At 37.4% G+C, this 16,472-nt stretch overlaps 1 protein-coding gene and 1 long non-coding RNA gene across 4 annotated transcripts in view; one reads left to right on the forward strand and one right to left on the reverse strand.

Annotated features, from left to right (window-relative positions):
- Window positions 1-16,472, forward strand: part of LOC128695768 (uncharacterized) — a 52,720-nt gene that overhangs the window by 17,505 nt on the left and 18,743 nt on the right. For 2 of the 3 annotated variants that reach the window (XM_070092880.1, XM_070092881.1), the window contains exons 13-18: window positions 5,750-6,884; window positions 7,027-7,225; window positions 8,547-8,855; window positions 10,343-10,463; window positions 12,187-12,393; window positions 13,257-16,472. The exon at window positions 13,257-16,472 is cut by the window's right edge and continues 906 nt beyond it. In XM_070092880.1, the coding sequence (XP_069948981.1) occupies window positions 5,750-6,884; window positions 7,027-7,225; window positions 8,547-8,855; window positions 10,343-10,463; window positions 12,187-12,393; window positions 13,257-16,472 (5,187 nt within the window). The remainder of the gene's footprint in view (window positions 1-5,749; window positions 6,885-7,026; window positions 7,226-8,546; window positions 8,856-10,342; window positions 10,464-12,186; window positions 12,394-13,256) is intronic. The other variant, XM_070092882.1, reaches the window with a different exon arrangement.
- The window catches only part of LOC138853821 (uncharacterized), a 100,022-nt gene that overhangs the window by 5,220 nt on the left and 78,330 nt on the right, over window positions 1-16,472 (reverse strand). Inside the window, exon 2 of the long non-coding RNA XR_011393027.1 lies at window positions 5,963-6,062. This is a non-coding gene — a long non-coding RNA (uncharacterized lncRNA). The remainder of the gene's footprint in view (window positions 1-5,962; window positions 6,063-16,472) is intronic.

Raw genomic sequence — 16,472 nt, forward strand, 5'->3', positions numbered from 1 at the left:
AGGTATGCATACCGGTCAGAGAGCACATTGTAAGTCTGAGGCATCGATAAACAAGTATGTCGCTGAGTGAGGAGCTCTGTTAATTGGGTAGCCAAGGTATGGTGAATACCTAGTGGGTTTGACATTTTTGGTTTTGTTATGCATTGCTGTGTTAAAGACAATACCTTGAGAACTGCTTCTTTACAAGTTCTTGTAGGTTAGGACAATGATCAATGTCCATAAAGTAAAACTTTGTCTTGATAATGAGTTGTGTAACCATCCCCTGGTAGTCATTTTGGACATGATTGTTTTATTTATTAGAGCAGGAACAATAAGTATGCTTATTACATTCATGGAAAGAACTAAACCCTTAAAGGTCATGCAATGGTTTAAAAAGACATGTTAGAAAACATTTTAGTTCTGGAACCTTGATCAGTAAGTAATGAGGGTCCCAGGACTGAAGCATTTATAGTACATATGTCTGTGCAAAGATGAGTAGTGGGGGGTTGAAGAGGGTTGGAATAGTTTTAAAAATGAAGTATTAGAATGTGGGGCAGAAGCTTGTGGTTATAGGAGGGTGGGGGCAGGAGGAAAGAGGAGTGATTGGTGGAATGATGAAGTAAAGGGTGTGATAAAAGAGAAAAAGGTAGCTTATGAGAGGTTTTTGCAAAGCAGAAGTGTTATAAGAAGAGCAGAGTATATGGAGAGTAAAAGAAAGGTGAAGAGAGTGGTGAGAGAGTGCAAAAGGAGAGCAGTTGATAGAGTGGGAGAGGCACTGTCAAGAAATTTTAATGAAAATAAGAAAAAAATTTGGAGTGAGCTAAACAAGTTAAGAAAGCCTAGGGAAAGTATGGATTTGTCAGTTAAAAACAGAGTATGGGAGTTAGTAGATGGGGAGAGGGAGGTATTAGGTAGATGGAGAGAATATTTTGAGGAACTTTTAAATGTTGAGGAAGAAAGGGAGGCGGTAATTTCATGCACTGGCCAGGGAGGTATACCATCTTTTAGGAGTGAAGAAGAGCAGAATGTAAGTGTGGTGGAGGTACGTGAGGCATTACATAGAATGAAAGGGGGTAAAGCAGCTGGAACTGATGGGATCATGACAGAAATGTTAAAAGCAGGGGGGGATGTAGTGTTGGAGTGGTTGGTACTTTTGTTTAATAAATGTATGAAAGAGAGGAAGGTACCTAGGGATTGGCAGAGAGCATGTATAGTCCCTTTATATAAAGGGAAAAGGGATAAAAGAGATTGTAAAAATTATAGAGGAATAAGCTTACTGAGTATACTAGGAAAAGTATGCGGTAGGGTTATAATTGAAAGAATTAGAGGTAAGACAGAATGTAGGATTGCGGATGAGCAGGGAGGCTTCAGAGTGGGTAGGGGATGTGTAGATCAAGTGTTTACATTGAAGCATATATGTGAACAGTATTTAGATAAAGGTAGGGAAGTTTTTATTGCATTTATGGATTTAGAAAAGGCATATGATAGAATGGATAGAGGAGCAATGTGGCAGATGTTGCAAGTATATGGAATAGGTGGTAAGTTACTAAATGCTGTTAAGAGTTTTTATGAGGATAGTGAGGCTCAGGTTAGGGTGTGTAGAAGAGAGGGAGAATACTTCCCGGTAAAAGTAGGTCTTAGACAGGGATGTGTAATGTCACCATGGTTGTTTAATATATTTATAGATGGGGTTGTAAAAGAAGTAAATGCTAGGGTGTTCGGGAGAGGGGTGGGATTAAATTATGGGGAATCAAATTCAAAATGGGAATTGACACAGTTACTTTTTGCTGATGATACTGTGCTTATGGGAGATTCTAAAGAAAAATTGCAAAGGTTAGTGGATGAGTTTGGGAATGTGTGTAAAGGTAGAAAGTTGAAAGTGAACATAGAAAAGAGTAAGGTGATGAGGGTATCAAATGATTTAGATAAAGAAAAATTGGATATCAAATTGGGGAGGAGGAGTATGGAAGAAGTGAATGTTTTCAGATACTTGGGAGTTGATGTGTCAGTGAATGGATTTATGAAGGATGAGGTTAATCATAGAATTGATGAGGGAAAAAAGGTGAGTGGTGCGTTGAGGTATATGTGGAGTCAAAAAACGCTATCTATGGAGGCAAAGAAGGGAATGTATGAAAGTATAGTGGTACCAACACTCTTATATGGATGTGAAGCTTGGGTGGTAAATGCAGCAGCGAGGAGACGGTTGGAGGCAGTGGAGATGTCCTGTCTAAGGGCAATGTGTGGTGTAAATATTATGCAGAGAAACCGTAGTTTGGAGATTAGGAGGAGGTGCGGGATTACCAAAACTGTTGTCCAGAGGGCTGAGGAGGGGTTATTGAGATGGTTTGGGCATGTAAAGAGGATGGAATGAAATAGAATGACTTTGAGAGTGTATAAATTTGTAGTGGAGGGAAGGGGGGGGTAGGGGTCGGCCTCGGAAAGGTTGGAGGGAGGGGATAAAGAAGGTTTCGTATGCGAGGGGCTTGGACTTCGAGCAAGCATGCGTGAGCGTGTTAGATAGGAGCAAATGGAGACAGATGGTTTTTGGGACTTGATGTGCCGTTGGAATGTGAGCAAGGTAACGTTTATGAAGGGATTCAGGGAAACCGGCAGGCCGGAATTGATTTCTGGAGATGGGAAGTACAGTGCCAGCACTCTGAAGGAAGGGTGTTAGTGTTGCTGTTGTATAACTGTAGTGTAAGCATGCCTCTGGCAAGACAGTGATGAAGTGAATGATGAAAGTTTTTCTTTTTCAGGCCACCCTGCCTTGTTGGGAAACAGCCGATATGTTAATAATAAATGTCTTAGTCTTTATTCACATTTCTTTTTGAATCACTTGTTGGTATCAGTTACCAAGGTCTATACTAGGTCACTCAGTGTTGCATGGCAGAGGAAAAAGAAGTGGGAGGGGAGGGAGATGTTATAGGGGAACTGAGAGGAAGAAAAAGAGAAAGGAATGGAGAAAGAGAAGGAAAAAAGGAAAGAAGACAGGGAGGAATGGAGGGAAGAGCAAGGAAACAGAGGAGGAAGAGGAGGAATGAAATGGATGGGAAGGAAAAATAAAGAAAGATGGAGTGATGGAGAGAGGAAAGGATGAATGGTTTAAAAAAAAGGTATAAAAACATAAGATGGAGGAACACTGCAGCAGGCCTGTTGGCCCATACTAGGTAGGTCCTTCACAGATCCAGCCCACTAATAGGATATTTGCCCTCATAAGAACATAAGAAAGAAGAACACTGCAACAGGCCTACTGGTCTATGCAAGGCAGCTCCAATTCTCCCCACCGGCTTAAGCCAGTGCCTTGACCTAGTGAGGTCACACATGTCACTTAAGGGAGGAGCACAGCATCTGACCTAGTAGCTAGTCAGGTCCAACTCACACCCACTCATGTATTTATCCAACATATTTTTAAAACTACACAACGTCTTAGCGTCTGTGACGGTACTCAGGAGTTTGTTCCACTCATCCACAACTCTATTACCAAATCAATGCTTTCCTATGTCCTTCCTGAATCTGAATTTTTCCAATTTAAAGCCATTGCTGCGAGTCTTGTCTATGTTAGATATTTTTAGCACGCTATTTACATCCCCTTTATTAATTCCCGTTTTCCATTTATACACCTCAATCATATCCCCCCTAATTCTATGCCTTTCTAGAGAGTGCAGATTTAGGGCCCTCAGTCTTTCCTCATAGGGAAGATCTCTGATACATGGGATCAACTTTGTCATCCTCCTTTGTACGTTTTCCAGTGCATTTACTTATATCCATTCTGTAATATGGTGACCTAAACTGTGCAGCATAATCCAAATGAGGTCTAACCAAAGATATATAGAATTGAAGAACAACCTGAGGACTTCTATTATTTATACTTCTTGCTATGAAGCCAAGGATTCTGTTTGCAATAAAGCTAACACTAATGCACTGTTGTCTTGGTTTTAGATTACTACTAACCAGAACTACTAAATCCTTTTCGCAATCCGTAATATTAAGATCTACATTATTTATTTTATATGTGGCATGGTTATTTTCCTGTCCAACATTTAGAACTTTGCATTTGTCTGTATTAAACTGCATCTGCCACTTCTCTGACCACTGCATGAGTTTATTCAAATCATCCTGGAGTGCTCTATTGTCCTCATTAGAATGAATTGGATGGCCTGTTTTGGTGTCATCAGCAAATTTACTTATGTCGCTATTTATTCCCTCATCTATGTCGTTTATGTAGATTGTGAACAACAAGGGGCCCAACACTGACCCCTGTGGAACACTGCTTGTGACGTGCCCCCATTCTGATTTCTCCCCATTTATGCAAACTCTCTGCTGCCTATTCGTCAACCATGCCTCAACCCAGGAAAAAATTTCTCCTCCTATTCCGTGTGCCTTAAGTTTCCTCAATAGACTCTGATGTGGAACTCTATTGAAAGCCTTACTGAAGTCCATATACACAATATCATATTCAGTACCATGATCTACCTCCTCAAGTACCTTAGTGAAGAAAGTCAGTAAATTCATAAGACAGGAATGCCCCTTTGTAAAACCGTGCTGAGATTCATTAATCAGTTTATGCCTTTCGAGATGGCTACGAATTGCTTCGGCAATTATTGATTCCATAAATTTTCCCACTATGGAGGTAATGCTTATTGGTCTATAGTTTGAAGCTAAGGACCTGTCACCTGCCTTGTAAATAGGTATTACATTTGCCATTTTCTATTTATCAGGCACTATGCTAGTTTGCAGTGATATGTTGAAAAGATTAGCCAAAGGCATGCTAAGTTCCTCTTTACATTCCTTTAACACCCTTGCAAACAGTTCATCAGGGCCTGGGGATTTGTTAGGTTTTAATTTCTCTATTTGTCTGAGAACCATGTCACTAGTTACCGCAATCATGCATAGTTTATTATTGTCCTGTTCTACATAATCTATTATTTCTGGAATTTCGCTAGTATTTTCCTGGGTAAAAACTGAGAGGAAGTAAGTATTGAAAATTACACACATATCCTTATCACTATCGGTGATCTGACCTGAGTTACTCTTAAGTGGGCCTATCTTGTCCCTAATCATACTTCTGTATACCTGAAAGAACCCTTTTGGGCTAGTCTTCAAATCCCTTGCGACCTTAGCCTTATAATCCCTTTTTGCTTTTATTCCTTTTTTTATTTCTCTCTTTAATTGAATATATTGATTTCTTAACTGCCCTTCCCTTCTTTTTATATGCCTATATATGACTCTCTTTTGACCATTGAGATGTTTTAATCTATTGTTCATCCATTTAGGATCATTTTTGTTAGTTTTAATTTCCCTACTCGGAACAAAAGTTGTCTGGGCAGCTAGAACTATGCTCTGAAAAATGTCATATTGGCAGCCAAGACCACCTACTTGACCCATAGTCAGGACATCCCAATTTAGCCCACCCAGGTAATTTTTCAGTCCCATGAAATCAGCCAAGCGAAAGATTTGATTGCAGTTATCCGGGTAACTCCATGACATATTGAAACTAAGTGATTTGTGATCGCTTTCCCCAAGCTCGTCATTAACCTCAAGATTATTAACTAGTGATTCTTTGTTGGCAAGAACCAAGTCAAGTAGATTGTTTCCTGTAGTTGGTTTTGTCACAAACTATTTTAAAAAGCAATCCTGAACCGTATCAAGAAAGTCACTAGATTCGAGATTTCCTGTCACATTGTTCCAATCAATTTGTCTAAAGTTAATACAATTATTTTATATTAATGGATAGATTTTTAATATTTCCATACTATATTATCTCCGGCAGGTATTAGCAGTGTGGCCCACGTCATTGCATATGGTTCGACCCACCTTATGGCTCACACACCAAATACTTCATATATTTCTCAGTTGTGAGAGACATGCTGGTGAGAGCAGCATGATCAACACACTTCTCATATTGACACAGACTCTCACCTCAGTGGAAAATACACTGACTCAGGTATATACCTTTAAACCTATAGTCAAATTTCCCAGTCACCTGGAATATAGTAATGTTGATACTGCTGCTGGTGTAGAAGTGACCAATATTACTGCAATCTCTTGGACTGCAGCTGCAGGCAATCCACTTGCAAGTGACTCTGCAATTTGTACAAGAATGAAAAATCTCTGGATTTGTTTACATATAAATTCCATGAAGGTATACAGCCAACTTGGAAAAAAGAAAATGGAAAAAATGTGCTATCTGAAATTAGTCTCAGTGATGAACATAATACAGAGCAGATTACAAAATTTTGGACACAGCTTCTGTCAGAAAAAAGTTAAACTCCAAATATTCAATCAGCTCCTCCTAAATGGGATGCATCTTGGTGCTGTAAATAACTTGAAATCTGAAATTATTAAGAACTTAAGTAACAAGTGTAGTAGAAAAACATTATGTCGGTATTTTCATTCTATTCTTTACACATATTTACTAAGAAGAGATTTCGTGGGTGTCTCCGACTTTTTGCATTGGTTATGCAAGTTACTCAATTCATATTTATGTACTAAAAAACTGTCTGGTCTATCTAATAGCAATATGTCTTCAACTCTTAAACCAAAGAAATGTGAAGCCAAAGTTTCACTCCCAGAACTGGATCTGTCACCAGTCAATGAAGAGAGAACCCAGACCACTAGTCAGAACACAGTGAAAGCAGCTGTAGCTCACCAGCTGTCTAAGGAAGCTTCACAAGAGTGTCAAACATCCTCTTCTATAAGAAAATACAGTGAAATAAGTGCAAAAACTAGTGAGAAGGATGGAGAATTTCAGCCGTCTTGCAATCTAATTTATGCTGCTCGTCAAGTAATTGGCAGTTTAGGTCGTATCATGACAGGAGTGATACTGCAGCATGATATTCACATCCCTTCACCTCACCATCCTGATATTATACCTTCTGTTTGGCTGGATTATCCAAAATTGAAAGGTACATTATTTTAAATATATTTCTCTCATCACATGATTCAAATTCAAATCATACAGAATTCAGTATAAACCTTGAATTTAATATACATGAATATCATCCATGTTCTTATATAAATAAAATTAACTATTATTTTTTGTTATAGATAGTGGTGGGGATGCAGCCACCTCATGCTCCATCATGAAGGACGATATTCATAAAGCTTATATTTCCACGGAGACAGCAGGAAAAGCACTGGCAATAGCTGGCTACTGGAGTGATCTCACTGCTCTTTCTTTTGAATTGGCAGATACAAGAACAGCTCTATTTGCCAGTCTTATTTCAATCACAATTGAAAAAAATGGGTAAGGTCCTGATTTTTTTTGTATCATGTCGGCTGTCTCCCACTGAGGCAGGGTGACTCAAAAAAGAAACACTTTCACTGTCATTCACACATAATCACTGTCTTTGCAGAGGCGCTCAGATACAACAGTAGATGTCACTCCAAGCAGCCAGTATCCCAAGCCTCTCCTTTAAAGTGCAGGCATTGTACTTTCCACCTCCAGGACTCAATTCCGGCTAACCGGTTTCCCTGAATCCCTTCATAAAATATTACCTTGCTCACACTCCAACAGCTTGTCAAGTCCCTAACACCATTTACATATCTCCATTCACTCCTAACACATTCATGCATGCTTGCTGTATGTCCAAGCCCCTAGCACACAAAACCTCTTTTGCCCCTCCCCTCCATACTTTCCTAGGATGACCCCTACCCCTCCTTCCATCCACTACAGATTTATACACCCTCCACATCATCCTGTTTTGCTCCATCCTCTCTAAATGACCAAACCACCTCAACAACCCTTCTTCAGCCCTCTGAATAATACTCATAGTAACTCCACACCTCCTCCTAATTTCCACACTATGAATTCTCTGCATAATATTTACGCCACACATTTCCATTAGACACGACATCTCCACAGCCTCCTCGCCGCAACATTCATAACCCATATTTCACACCCATATAAGAGAATTGGTACACTATATTCTCATTCATTCCCTTCTTTGCCTTCAAGGATAACATTCTTTGTCTCCACAGATACCTCAGTGCACTCACCCTTTTTCCTTCATCCATTCTGTGGTTTGCCATGTCCTTCATAAACCCATCTGCTGACAAGTCTACTCCCAAATATCAGAACACATTTACTTCTTCCATACTCCCTTCCTCCAATATGATATTCAGTGTTTTCTGTACCTAACTCGTTTGATACCCTCATCACCTTACTCTTACCTATGTTCACTTTGAATTTTCTTCCTTTACACTCCCTCCCAAACTCGTCCACTAACCTTTGGAAATTCTCTTCAGAATCTCCCAGAAGCACAGTATCATCAGCAAAAAGTAACTGTGTCAACTCCCATTTTGATTCCTCATAATTTAATCCTACTCCTCTCCCCAATACTCTGTCATTTACTTCTTTTGCAACCCATCTATAAATATGTTAAACAACCATATGTTATACATGTCATAAATATACCTTAAGGTCATAAAAGATGCTTTACTAATGTTGAACTTTGTAGCTACCTCATTGCTATTATAGGAATGAATTACTCTCAGGTCAATAGTGCTGAGAATTTATTTTCTAAATAATATGATTGATGCTATTTATTATTATTATTTACCATCAGAATCCCAGCATCAAGCAGCTTGCACCCATCAAACCTGATTATAAAGTATATGCTCAACTATGGACCAATGGAACAACTGAAGTCATCAGTATTCCACAGTTACCAAGAACTTTTGCAAGTGGCTTCTATGGCATGTCTAGAGGTCATACCAACCATTCTGGAAGAATGTCTTCAAAAAGTACAGAAAGTCATGGAGAATCTTGAGTTGTTTGTACCATCTTATGTGTATTTACCTGCTCCACCTGTTTTCTGTCCTCAGGTATCCTCTGATAGCATCAACACACTTAAGTCATCAGGTGTTACTGTCAGGTGAGTAAAGTATCTTTTTTTCTTCAAATTATGTTTGTTACATTTATATTAATATTTATTAGCATTTGTAGGTAGCTATAATAGATTAATTACCTTCTCTTTTCTTCAGTGTATAAAGATGTTAGAAATTAAATTGACCTATTTTAGCCAATTAAGAACTTAAAAGTATGGTTGAGATTATTATTTGTAGCATAAGATAATACAGTGTCGACTTCTGTGGTACAAGACTATTTAACCTCCCAACAGCGGATAATAGAAATATTGCCATATCAACCAGACAGTACTGAATATATGGGCCAGTGAACTGCCAACAGGAACAGTCTGGCCCCATGCTGGGCTGTGAGGTTAGACAATCTAAATTGGTTACAGGTATATAACTGTGTTTGTAATTGGGTCTTTGAAAACAGAACATTAAATGAAAAAGCACTTGAGTAAAAATCATTTACATTAAATGTCAGATAAAATGAATTAATAGAGGAAGGGGGTGTCCAGTTTACTTAACATTCTGTTATTTATAAGGTTTCACTTAAGCTATGTAGTCTGTTTAGTCGACCAACTACCAGACATGGACAAATGCCCAATAAAACATACATTGTCTGCTGTATTAATGGACTACCGGACACATACTAAAAATAATCTAGAGTACAATATGTTATTACCTGTAAATGTACCTGAGAAGACAATGGGTTAAAAATACAGCACAATAGAGTACAGCACAGTAATTTTCCTATCTTTTCTGGTGGATAGATGAGCTTACAGATGTACAGTACAGTACAGTATTCCAATGAAAATGTTTCCAGGATGAACCTCAGACTGTACAAACTTGCAGGTGAGTGGAGCTGGTCCATTTTATCGAATGTACAACCAGATTGGATAGCTGTTCGATATAGTGGATTTGGTCCGCTTCATGGCTATTTTAATTGGACACCATATGTAAAGTACACCTTGACTCTTTGTCTGGCCATATTTCATGTCTGTTTTAGCCAGCATCTGCTTTACAGTGTCTGTTTTCCTGTACATCTATGAAATGTTGCAAAAGGCATTAGCATGGTCACAAGATAAAAAAAAATGTTAACATTAACTTTGTGAAAAACTTAAAATGCCCATTTAGGATTGGCTTTTGTTAAGGTGCTGGCAAATGCATCTTGGTCATCTACAGCAGAGTGCTTGTTGGGTGTTGTGTATGGCCAACACAAGTGTATATATGTGTATGCTGTTCACAGCCTTACATTAAAGGTTTAGAACGTTAAGAAAAAGTTAAGAATTAAAATTTAATGGCATAATGAAAATCACTAAAGAAAAGAAACATTGTAAAGGGGAATGTTTATACCTGTTAATTTACTCTTTTTCAGCATGTTGGTAAAGGAAGATAAAGTTTCTTCATGAACACTAAAATCCTTTCCATGTTTGAAACTAAAGGTAACAGATTATTAATTTGGTCTTGTGCTTGATGAGTACAAGTAATACTGATTTGTTTTCTCTTATAGATTTGATGAGAGGACGTTAAGGAAGGAACTAGCTGGCTGGATTAGACTGTTTTGCTCCATCATCAGTGCAGCAGGAATAGCTCAACCTTTACTCCATAATTATCAGCATGGCTCAATAAAGGTTATCCTCTGGTTTTATGTGTAGATTTGGATTGATTATTACTTAAAATTACTTATTCACAGTTAACCCAGAATTTTGAGAAACAAGTTTTAAGTGATGTTTCAGGCCATCCATGACCATTATCAGGGTGGAAATTGATAATGGTGCAGAACTAACTGAAATGATGTCTAAAGTTTTCTCTGCACATTTTGGGTTAATTGTTAATTGCTTCAGCTATATTGTTGTGACATTTATTCTGTTACTTATATTTAATCACTGTGACAATCTTACACATTCACATCTTTACTTGCCTCTCAATGCAACTAAAAGATGACAGTCATTTTTGTCTGGTTAAAAATCAGCGGGTGAAATTTCTTTGCAAGTGTCTTCAGATGTCTTCAAATACTGAATGAGCATTCCAGATGACAGCTCACCTGATATTATACACAAAAATAGACTGATAGAAAAAGTGTACATTATTAAGTTACTTTAAGAGCGAATATGAATGTTATATAATCAGTTTGTTCAGTTTATGTATTGGACACACCTCTTGAATCATGATTTTAGCATAAAAAAAAATTAGAATATTCTACATTGTGAAATATCATAATTTGTACCTTAAAAATTGGTATCAATTTTGGGTAAAACAAAGACACTTAATAAAGCAGAGCTTTCTTGAACAGTGTTTCATTAGAGTACTGTAGCTCTCTGGACAATGTTTTTACATACTGTAGGAACTTTATTGAAATTTCTATATCCCTGAAAGGTTAGTATGGGTCCCATTGTAACCACAATTTTGGATTCTACAGATGAATCCCACAGTAATATAGCTGTGGATCTGGATCACTGTATAATAATTTTCAGAAATGCTAAACTTGTAGAAGTCATATAACTCTATTTCACTTAAATTTTGTACGAACTTTAACAAGCACACTTTGCCTTTCATTCCATGGTGTTAATTTGTTTTTGGATTCTAATGTTTGCTATATTTATTTGCAAACTGATCAAAACTGTAAAGAAAAATCCTGCTTTTTTTTCTTGTGGCATACAGTAGGTAATAAATTTTTATTGGGCCTCATTCAATCTTGGATTTATATTTTTAAGTTCACTTTGAAATGTACAGTAATTGATAACATCATAGTTATAATTAATCATTACCATAGCCTTAATAATTTTGACACGATGTATCTGAGGGCAATGTGTGGTGTAAATATTATGCCGAGAATTCGGAGTTTGGAGATTAGGACGAGGTACAGGGTTACTTAAAGTATTATCCAGAGGGTCGAGGAGGGGTTGTTGAGGTGGTATGAACATTTAGAAAGGATGGAGCAAAATAGGATGACTTGAAGTATATATAAATCTGTAGTGGAGGGAAGGCAGGATAGGGGGTCACTCTATGAAAGGGTGGAGGGAGGGGGTAAATGGAGGTTATATGTGTGAAGGGCTTGGACATACAGCACGTGTGAGTGTTAAATAGGAATGAGTGGAGGCAAATGGTTTTGGGGACTTGATGAGCTGTTAGTGAGTGAGCAAGGTAACATTTTTAATTGGATTCAGGGAAACTGGTTAGCCGGACTTAAGTCCTGGAGGTGGAAAGTACATGTCTGAACTCTTTCACCAACTGTTGGGTTGCAGATATTTTGGTTGCTACAAATTCTATTAATAATTGTAGGTGTGACATGGCTTAGGCTTCAGGAACTAATACAGTGCATTAATGTTGTCTTGATAAGAGTATCTTTTGCAGGCATCAGAAATGTATAGAGAAGAGTTAGATATCTTGGCTGAAGTGTTGGGAAATACTCCAGAAGATATGTTTCCACAGGGCCCAGAGTGGTCAAGAATCACTCAACTATGGCATAAATTTTTAAGGCAGCTTTGGATTCTTCATGGTCGAGACAAGTTGTCTTTATGTGTACGAAAATTCACTGCAAGTGCTTCATCTTTATATAAGGTTAAATTTTGTCCCACATATACAGTTTTTAGTGTACCACTAGTACCTTTTCTGTAATTTAGTGTACTGCCAATGTCTTTTATGGAGTTGAGTGTACCACCAATACCTTCTCTGTAATTCAGAAGCTTTTCTTTCCATCTCTTTGTTTAAAACTTCTACAATTCTTTCTTCTCCATTTGCTGTGACACTACTGGTTTCTCCTTAATTAAATCTATTCTTATGTACTTCACTGAAATGCAGATGTAACTTTTACTAAATAACAGTGGTCTTAACTCTGTTAATATCATGCAATCCAGCCAGTGCTTAGTATCGAGTAGTGTCACATGCCTGGCCGAATGCATATTTTATGTCTATAGCTGGCAGATTAAACTTAAGCTGTTTTTGGATATTTTACATTAGGCTAGGTTACATTTTTTCATTTTCACAACAAAAAAATGCTTCAGATGTAAAGCCAACTTAATATTGTACAATTCAAACTATAATTAGTTGCTGAAATCTGCTGAAGATCAGTCATCTATTATGTACCTTTCCTTCTTTTACATACCCTCTCAAATTCCTGTGCAACCTTTGCAACTTGTCTTCATTATGTTAACTTAACCTATCTCTTTTAATACTTGGATTAGGAGGAAGAGGAATGTATTTATTGTGAAGAGTAAATTTTAGAACATTTGTTGGGATGGTGAGGTTAAAAAAAATATAATGTATATGTGCAATGTTTAGGGAATTTAGCTAAAGTTCTATTTCTGAATAATGATTTGTTTCTTAAGACTAATTTTTCGTAAAATAAATTACTTGGATTTCTTTACTTGCAAATATAATTTTATTTCTTTAATGTGTATCTGTAGCTAAGAATTTCTTTTCAGATTAAACCCAACCAAGAAGCATATACAATAGATATACTGTCGTGGGTTCAAGTACTGTACAAGGTTGTTGAGTTTGATTCTTGGAGAGATGAATTAATTTCTACAGCATTAACAGCTGCAAGTAACAGTCCACCACTTCCTGTAATTGCTCAAGCATTGGCCCAGATTATTCAGAATCCATCCCAACTACCTTCATTGTTTAAGGAAAAAGCTAACAGGCTTTATGACATTTGGAAGACCACAAATGTGGTGGTAACTGAAAGTAATTTCATTCAAGGGAACACAACCTCTGAAAGGCAGGAATCAGTGACTGAAACATTTACTCATTTGTACAGTATCTATGATAAAGAATGTGTGAAAGCAATGGAAAAGTGTGATGTCAGTAACAGAACTGAGAGAGATGCATTAGAGGATAACACACTTCATTTTAGTGACAATGTCATAGATATGTCCTCCACTCAGACCACACCTGAAACTATTATAGAAGAATATAGGAAATTTATGTTTCTTTTTGCCAGTATGACCTTTGCTCGGGATGCAGAAATGTTCCCAGAGCACATTACACAAGTGCCTCGACTTGCTCAGTTTAGCGATACAGTCAAGAAGAAGGTGTTTCTAGGAATGAGGATGAAAAGTCAGATATTTGAGAATAAGAATGAAGATTGTACAGAACATCTTGAACAAAATATTTTGGATAATGAAAATTGTAGCGATACATTAAGCACAAGCACAAATGAAAAAAGAGGATTCTTTCAGAATTTAGATTATTCCAATATTTGGCAAGGAGATGTGAATACTGTCTCTTATTTACACAGCAAAATGTGTATGAATAATCTGAGAAGTATTCAGAGAAAAGGTAACTCCTCTTTTCTCCAAAAGAAACATTCAGAAAGTCAAATTATTTCAAGCCATCATGTAACAAGAGATGTATCTGATCAATCTTTCAAGCAGTCTTGCTCTATACAAAACAACACTTCCAAAGCTCGGAATTCTGGCGGCAGAAAAGGCAGATCACATTCTTTAGACAGAAGGCAACGCACAACTACAACTTTTTCCCAGGCCAGAAGAAGTCGCTCGTCTAGTTTAACTAAATATCAGAAGCAAAAGAATTTTGTGCACTTAAATGTCATTCCTACATTCTCATCCCAACAGGCATGCACAAGTCATAATTCTCTGCTAAATGATGTTTTACATCTTCCTAATTCTCAAAATTTAGGTGCAGAATATACACACCTGCAAGAATTGATAAAGTTAGTTTGTTGGTTGATGAGCAGTGAAAGAAGATTTTGTTTGTCAGTCTTGACAGTGGGTGCAAGTAAAAGCAGTATTACAAAGAAAATGGATCTCAATTTTGATGATATTGTTTTAGCTCTTGGTTGGGAAAGTTTATATCTGTGTAATTTATGTAAAACGCTCAGAAAAAATCTTAAGACATGTCGGCATGAGAAGAAACAAGATACAGACTCAAAGGATGCAGAAATATTAAAAAGGAACAAGAAAAGCAAGCATATCAAGAAGAAGCAAACAGTACAACAGGCCATGTATTCACCTTCTGATATCAGTGGTGCTGAAAAAGAAAATGCAGGTCAAAGTGTCACTTCACAAAATGGTGCAAGAGTAAAACATTCCAGCAGTGGAGTGGATAAGAGGCCAAGAAGGAAAGATATATTCTCTATAGCCTTTGGTTTAGAGAAACAGAAAATAGAAAGGGAGTCACAAAATGGTCTAAATGTTTTATCAGCAGTTGGGCTTAAAAGAGCTGAACATGTACTGGAGGAAAAGGGGCAAAGCCCTAATGACTTAAATGCTACAGATAATAATATAGAAAATGACAATTCTAGTTGCTTATATAGTATTAGCTGTATCTCAAAAGTGGATCTAAAAAATCCTGATACAAGTCAAGGAAATGTGATGGACAATTCATTGAGCTCTCACAATAACTCTTGTATAAAGGAAGTTGTTCCAGCTGATACTATAGAGGATGAACTAGATGGGAAAGCTTTCAGCTCCATAAATATTCAGAAAACTTGTGATCTCAATCAGTCCCTATCCACAAATGGCAAGACAGAAAGTCTTTCAGTTGAAGAATCATGTAAAGCATTAGAATCAAAGGCAAAAACTCCTGTTAACAAGGAGTGTTCCCACAGCACTCAGCATTCTGCCAGTACTGGTGGAGAGAATATTGTGATGGGAGCATTAGAAAAACGGCACCCTGATTGTGCATTGATTACAACTACAAATAATGTTCCCCCAAAATATCAAGAAAGTAATACTTCAGAAGACTTGAAAGAAATAAAAATATCTACTGAAGTCTTTCACAGTCAGTCAAAGGAAAAATCTGAAAACCAGAGCAAAAAAGGTATTGTGGAGAGAAATATAAAAAACAAAGTTAGGCATAAAGTCAGAGGTATCCATGAGGAAACTGACCCTGAAGCTGTGGGTGAGATCACTACCTCTGAGGGCATTTGGAGACCATTTACAGCCAAGGAAAAGTGCCTGCATAAGCCACTGAAGGTCATTGAAGTTGAAGAGGCAAGAAAGCAGGTTCTTCAGAGAAGTTTGCCATCTCGACCCCAGAAAAAAATTAGTCTTACTCCCATTGAAACACCATCAATTGAAGCTAATAATGGTACATTTCCCAAGTTACTCCACCTGCCATATGCAACATGTGAGGATAACAGGTTAAGCATAATGGATCCGAGTTGCAATGCTACTTCCCTCTCGAACCCTTCCAGTGTTCTACCTGTCGAAGATACTCTGGATGATGTCACATTACCCGACTCCTTGCATGCCTCGGATCTTGAAAACGAATGTGATAGCATGACAAGTGAAAATATTATTCAGGAAAATATCATCCACATACATAAATTTCAGTTCCCTAAAAGAGAGATATCAGACAAAACAAAAGGCAAATTGAGTGCAAAACAGAAAGCAAAAGTTGTGGCTAAATCACCGAAAACAGAACGATGGGATGAGAGAGTGCTGCAGTTAAATCCAGTACCAATTGAAGTTAAACCCATTACAACTGATCTTGATCATTACTCTGGCAAACAACATTGTAAGGGTCAGTGTGATGCCCATACTTTTTCAAAAATGGATAAACAAAGAAACAGACAACTAAAGCTTTTAACATTACCCAAGCATTCTATAAACAACATTGAGGCTACGAAAGACTGTTCACCTTTGCTTTTAAAACAACTTCCAGCAGAAAAGATA

This window comes from Cherax quadricarinatus, chromosome 41 (assembly GCF_038502225.1).
Source record: "Cherax quadricarinatus isolate ZL_2023a chromosome 41, ASM3850222v1, whole genome shotgun sequence".
In the NCBI taxonomy this organism is placed as follows: Eukaryota; Metazoa; Arthropoda; class Malacostraca; order Decapoda; family Parastacidae; genus Cherax; species Cherax quadricarinatus.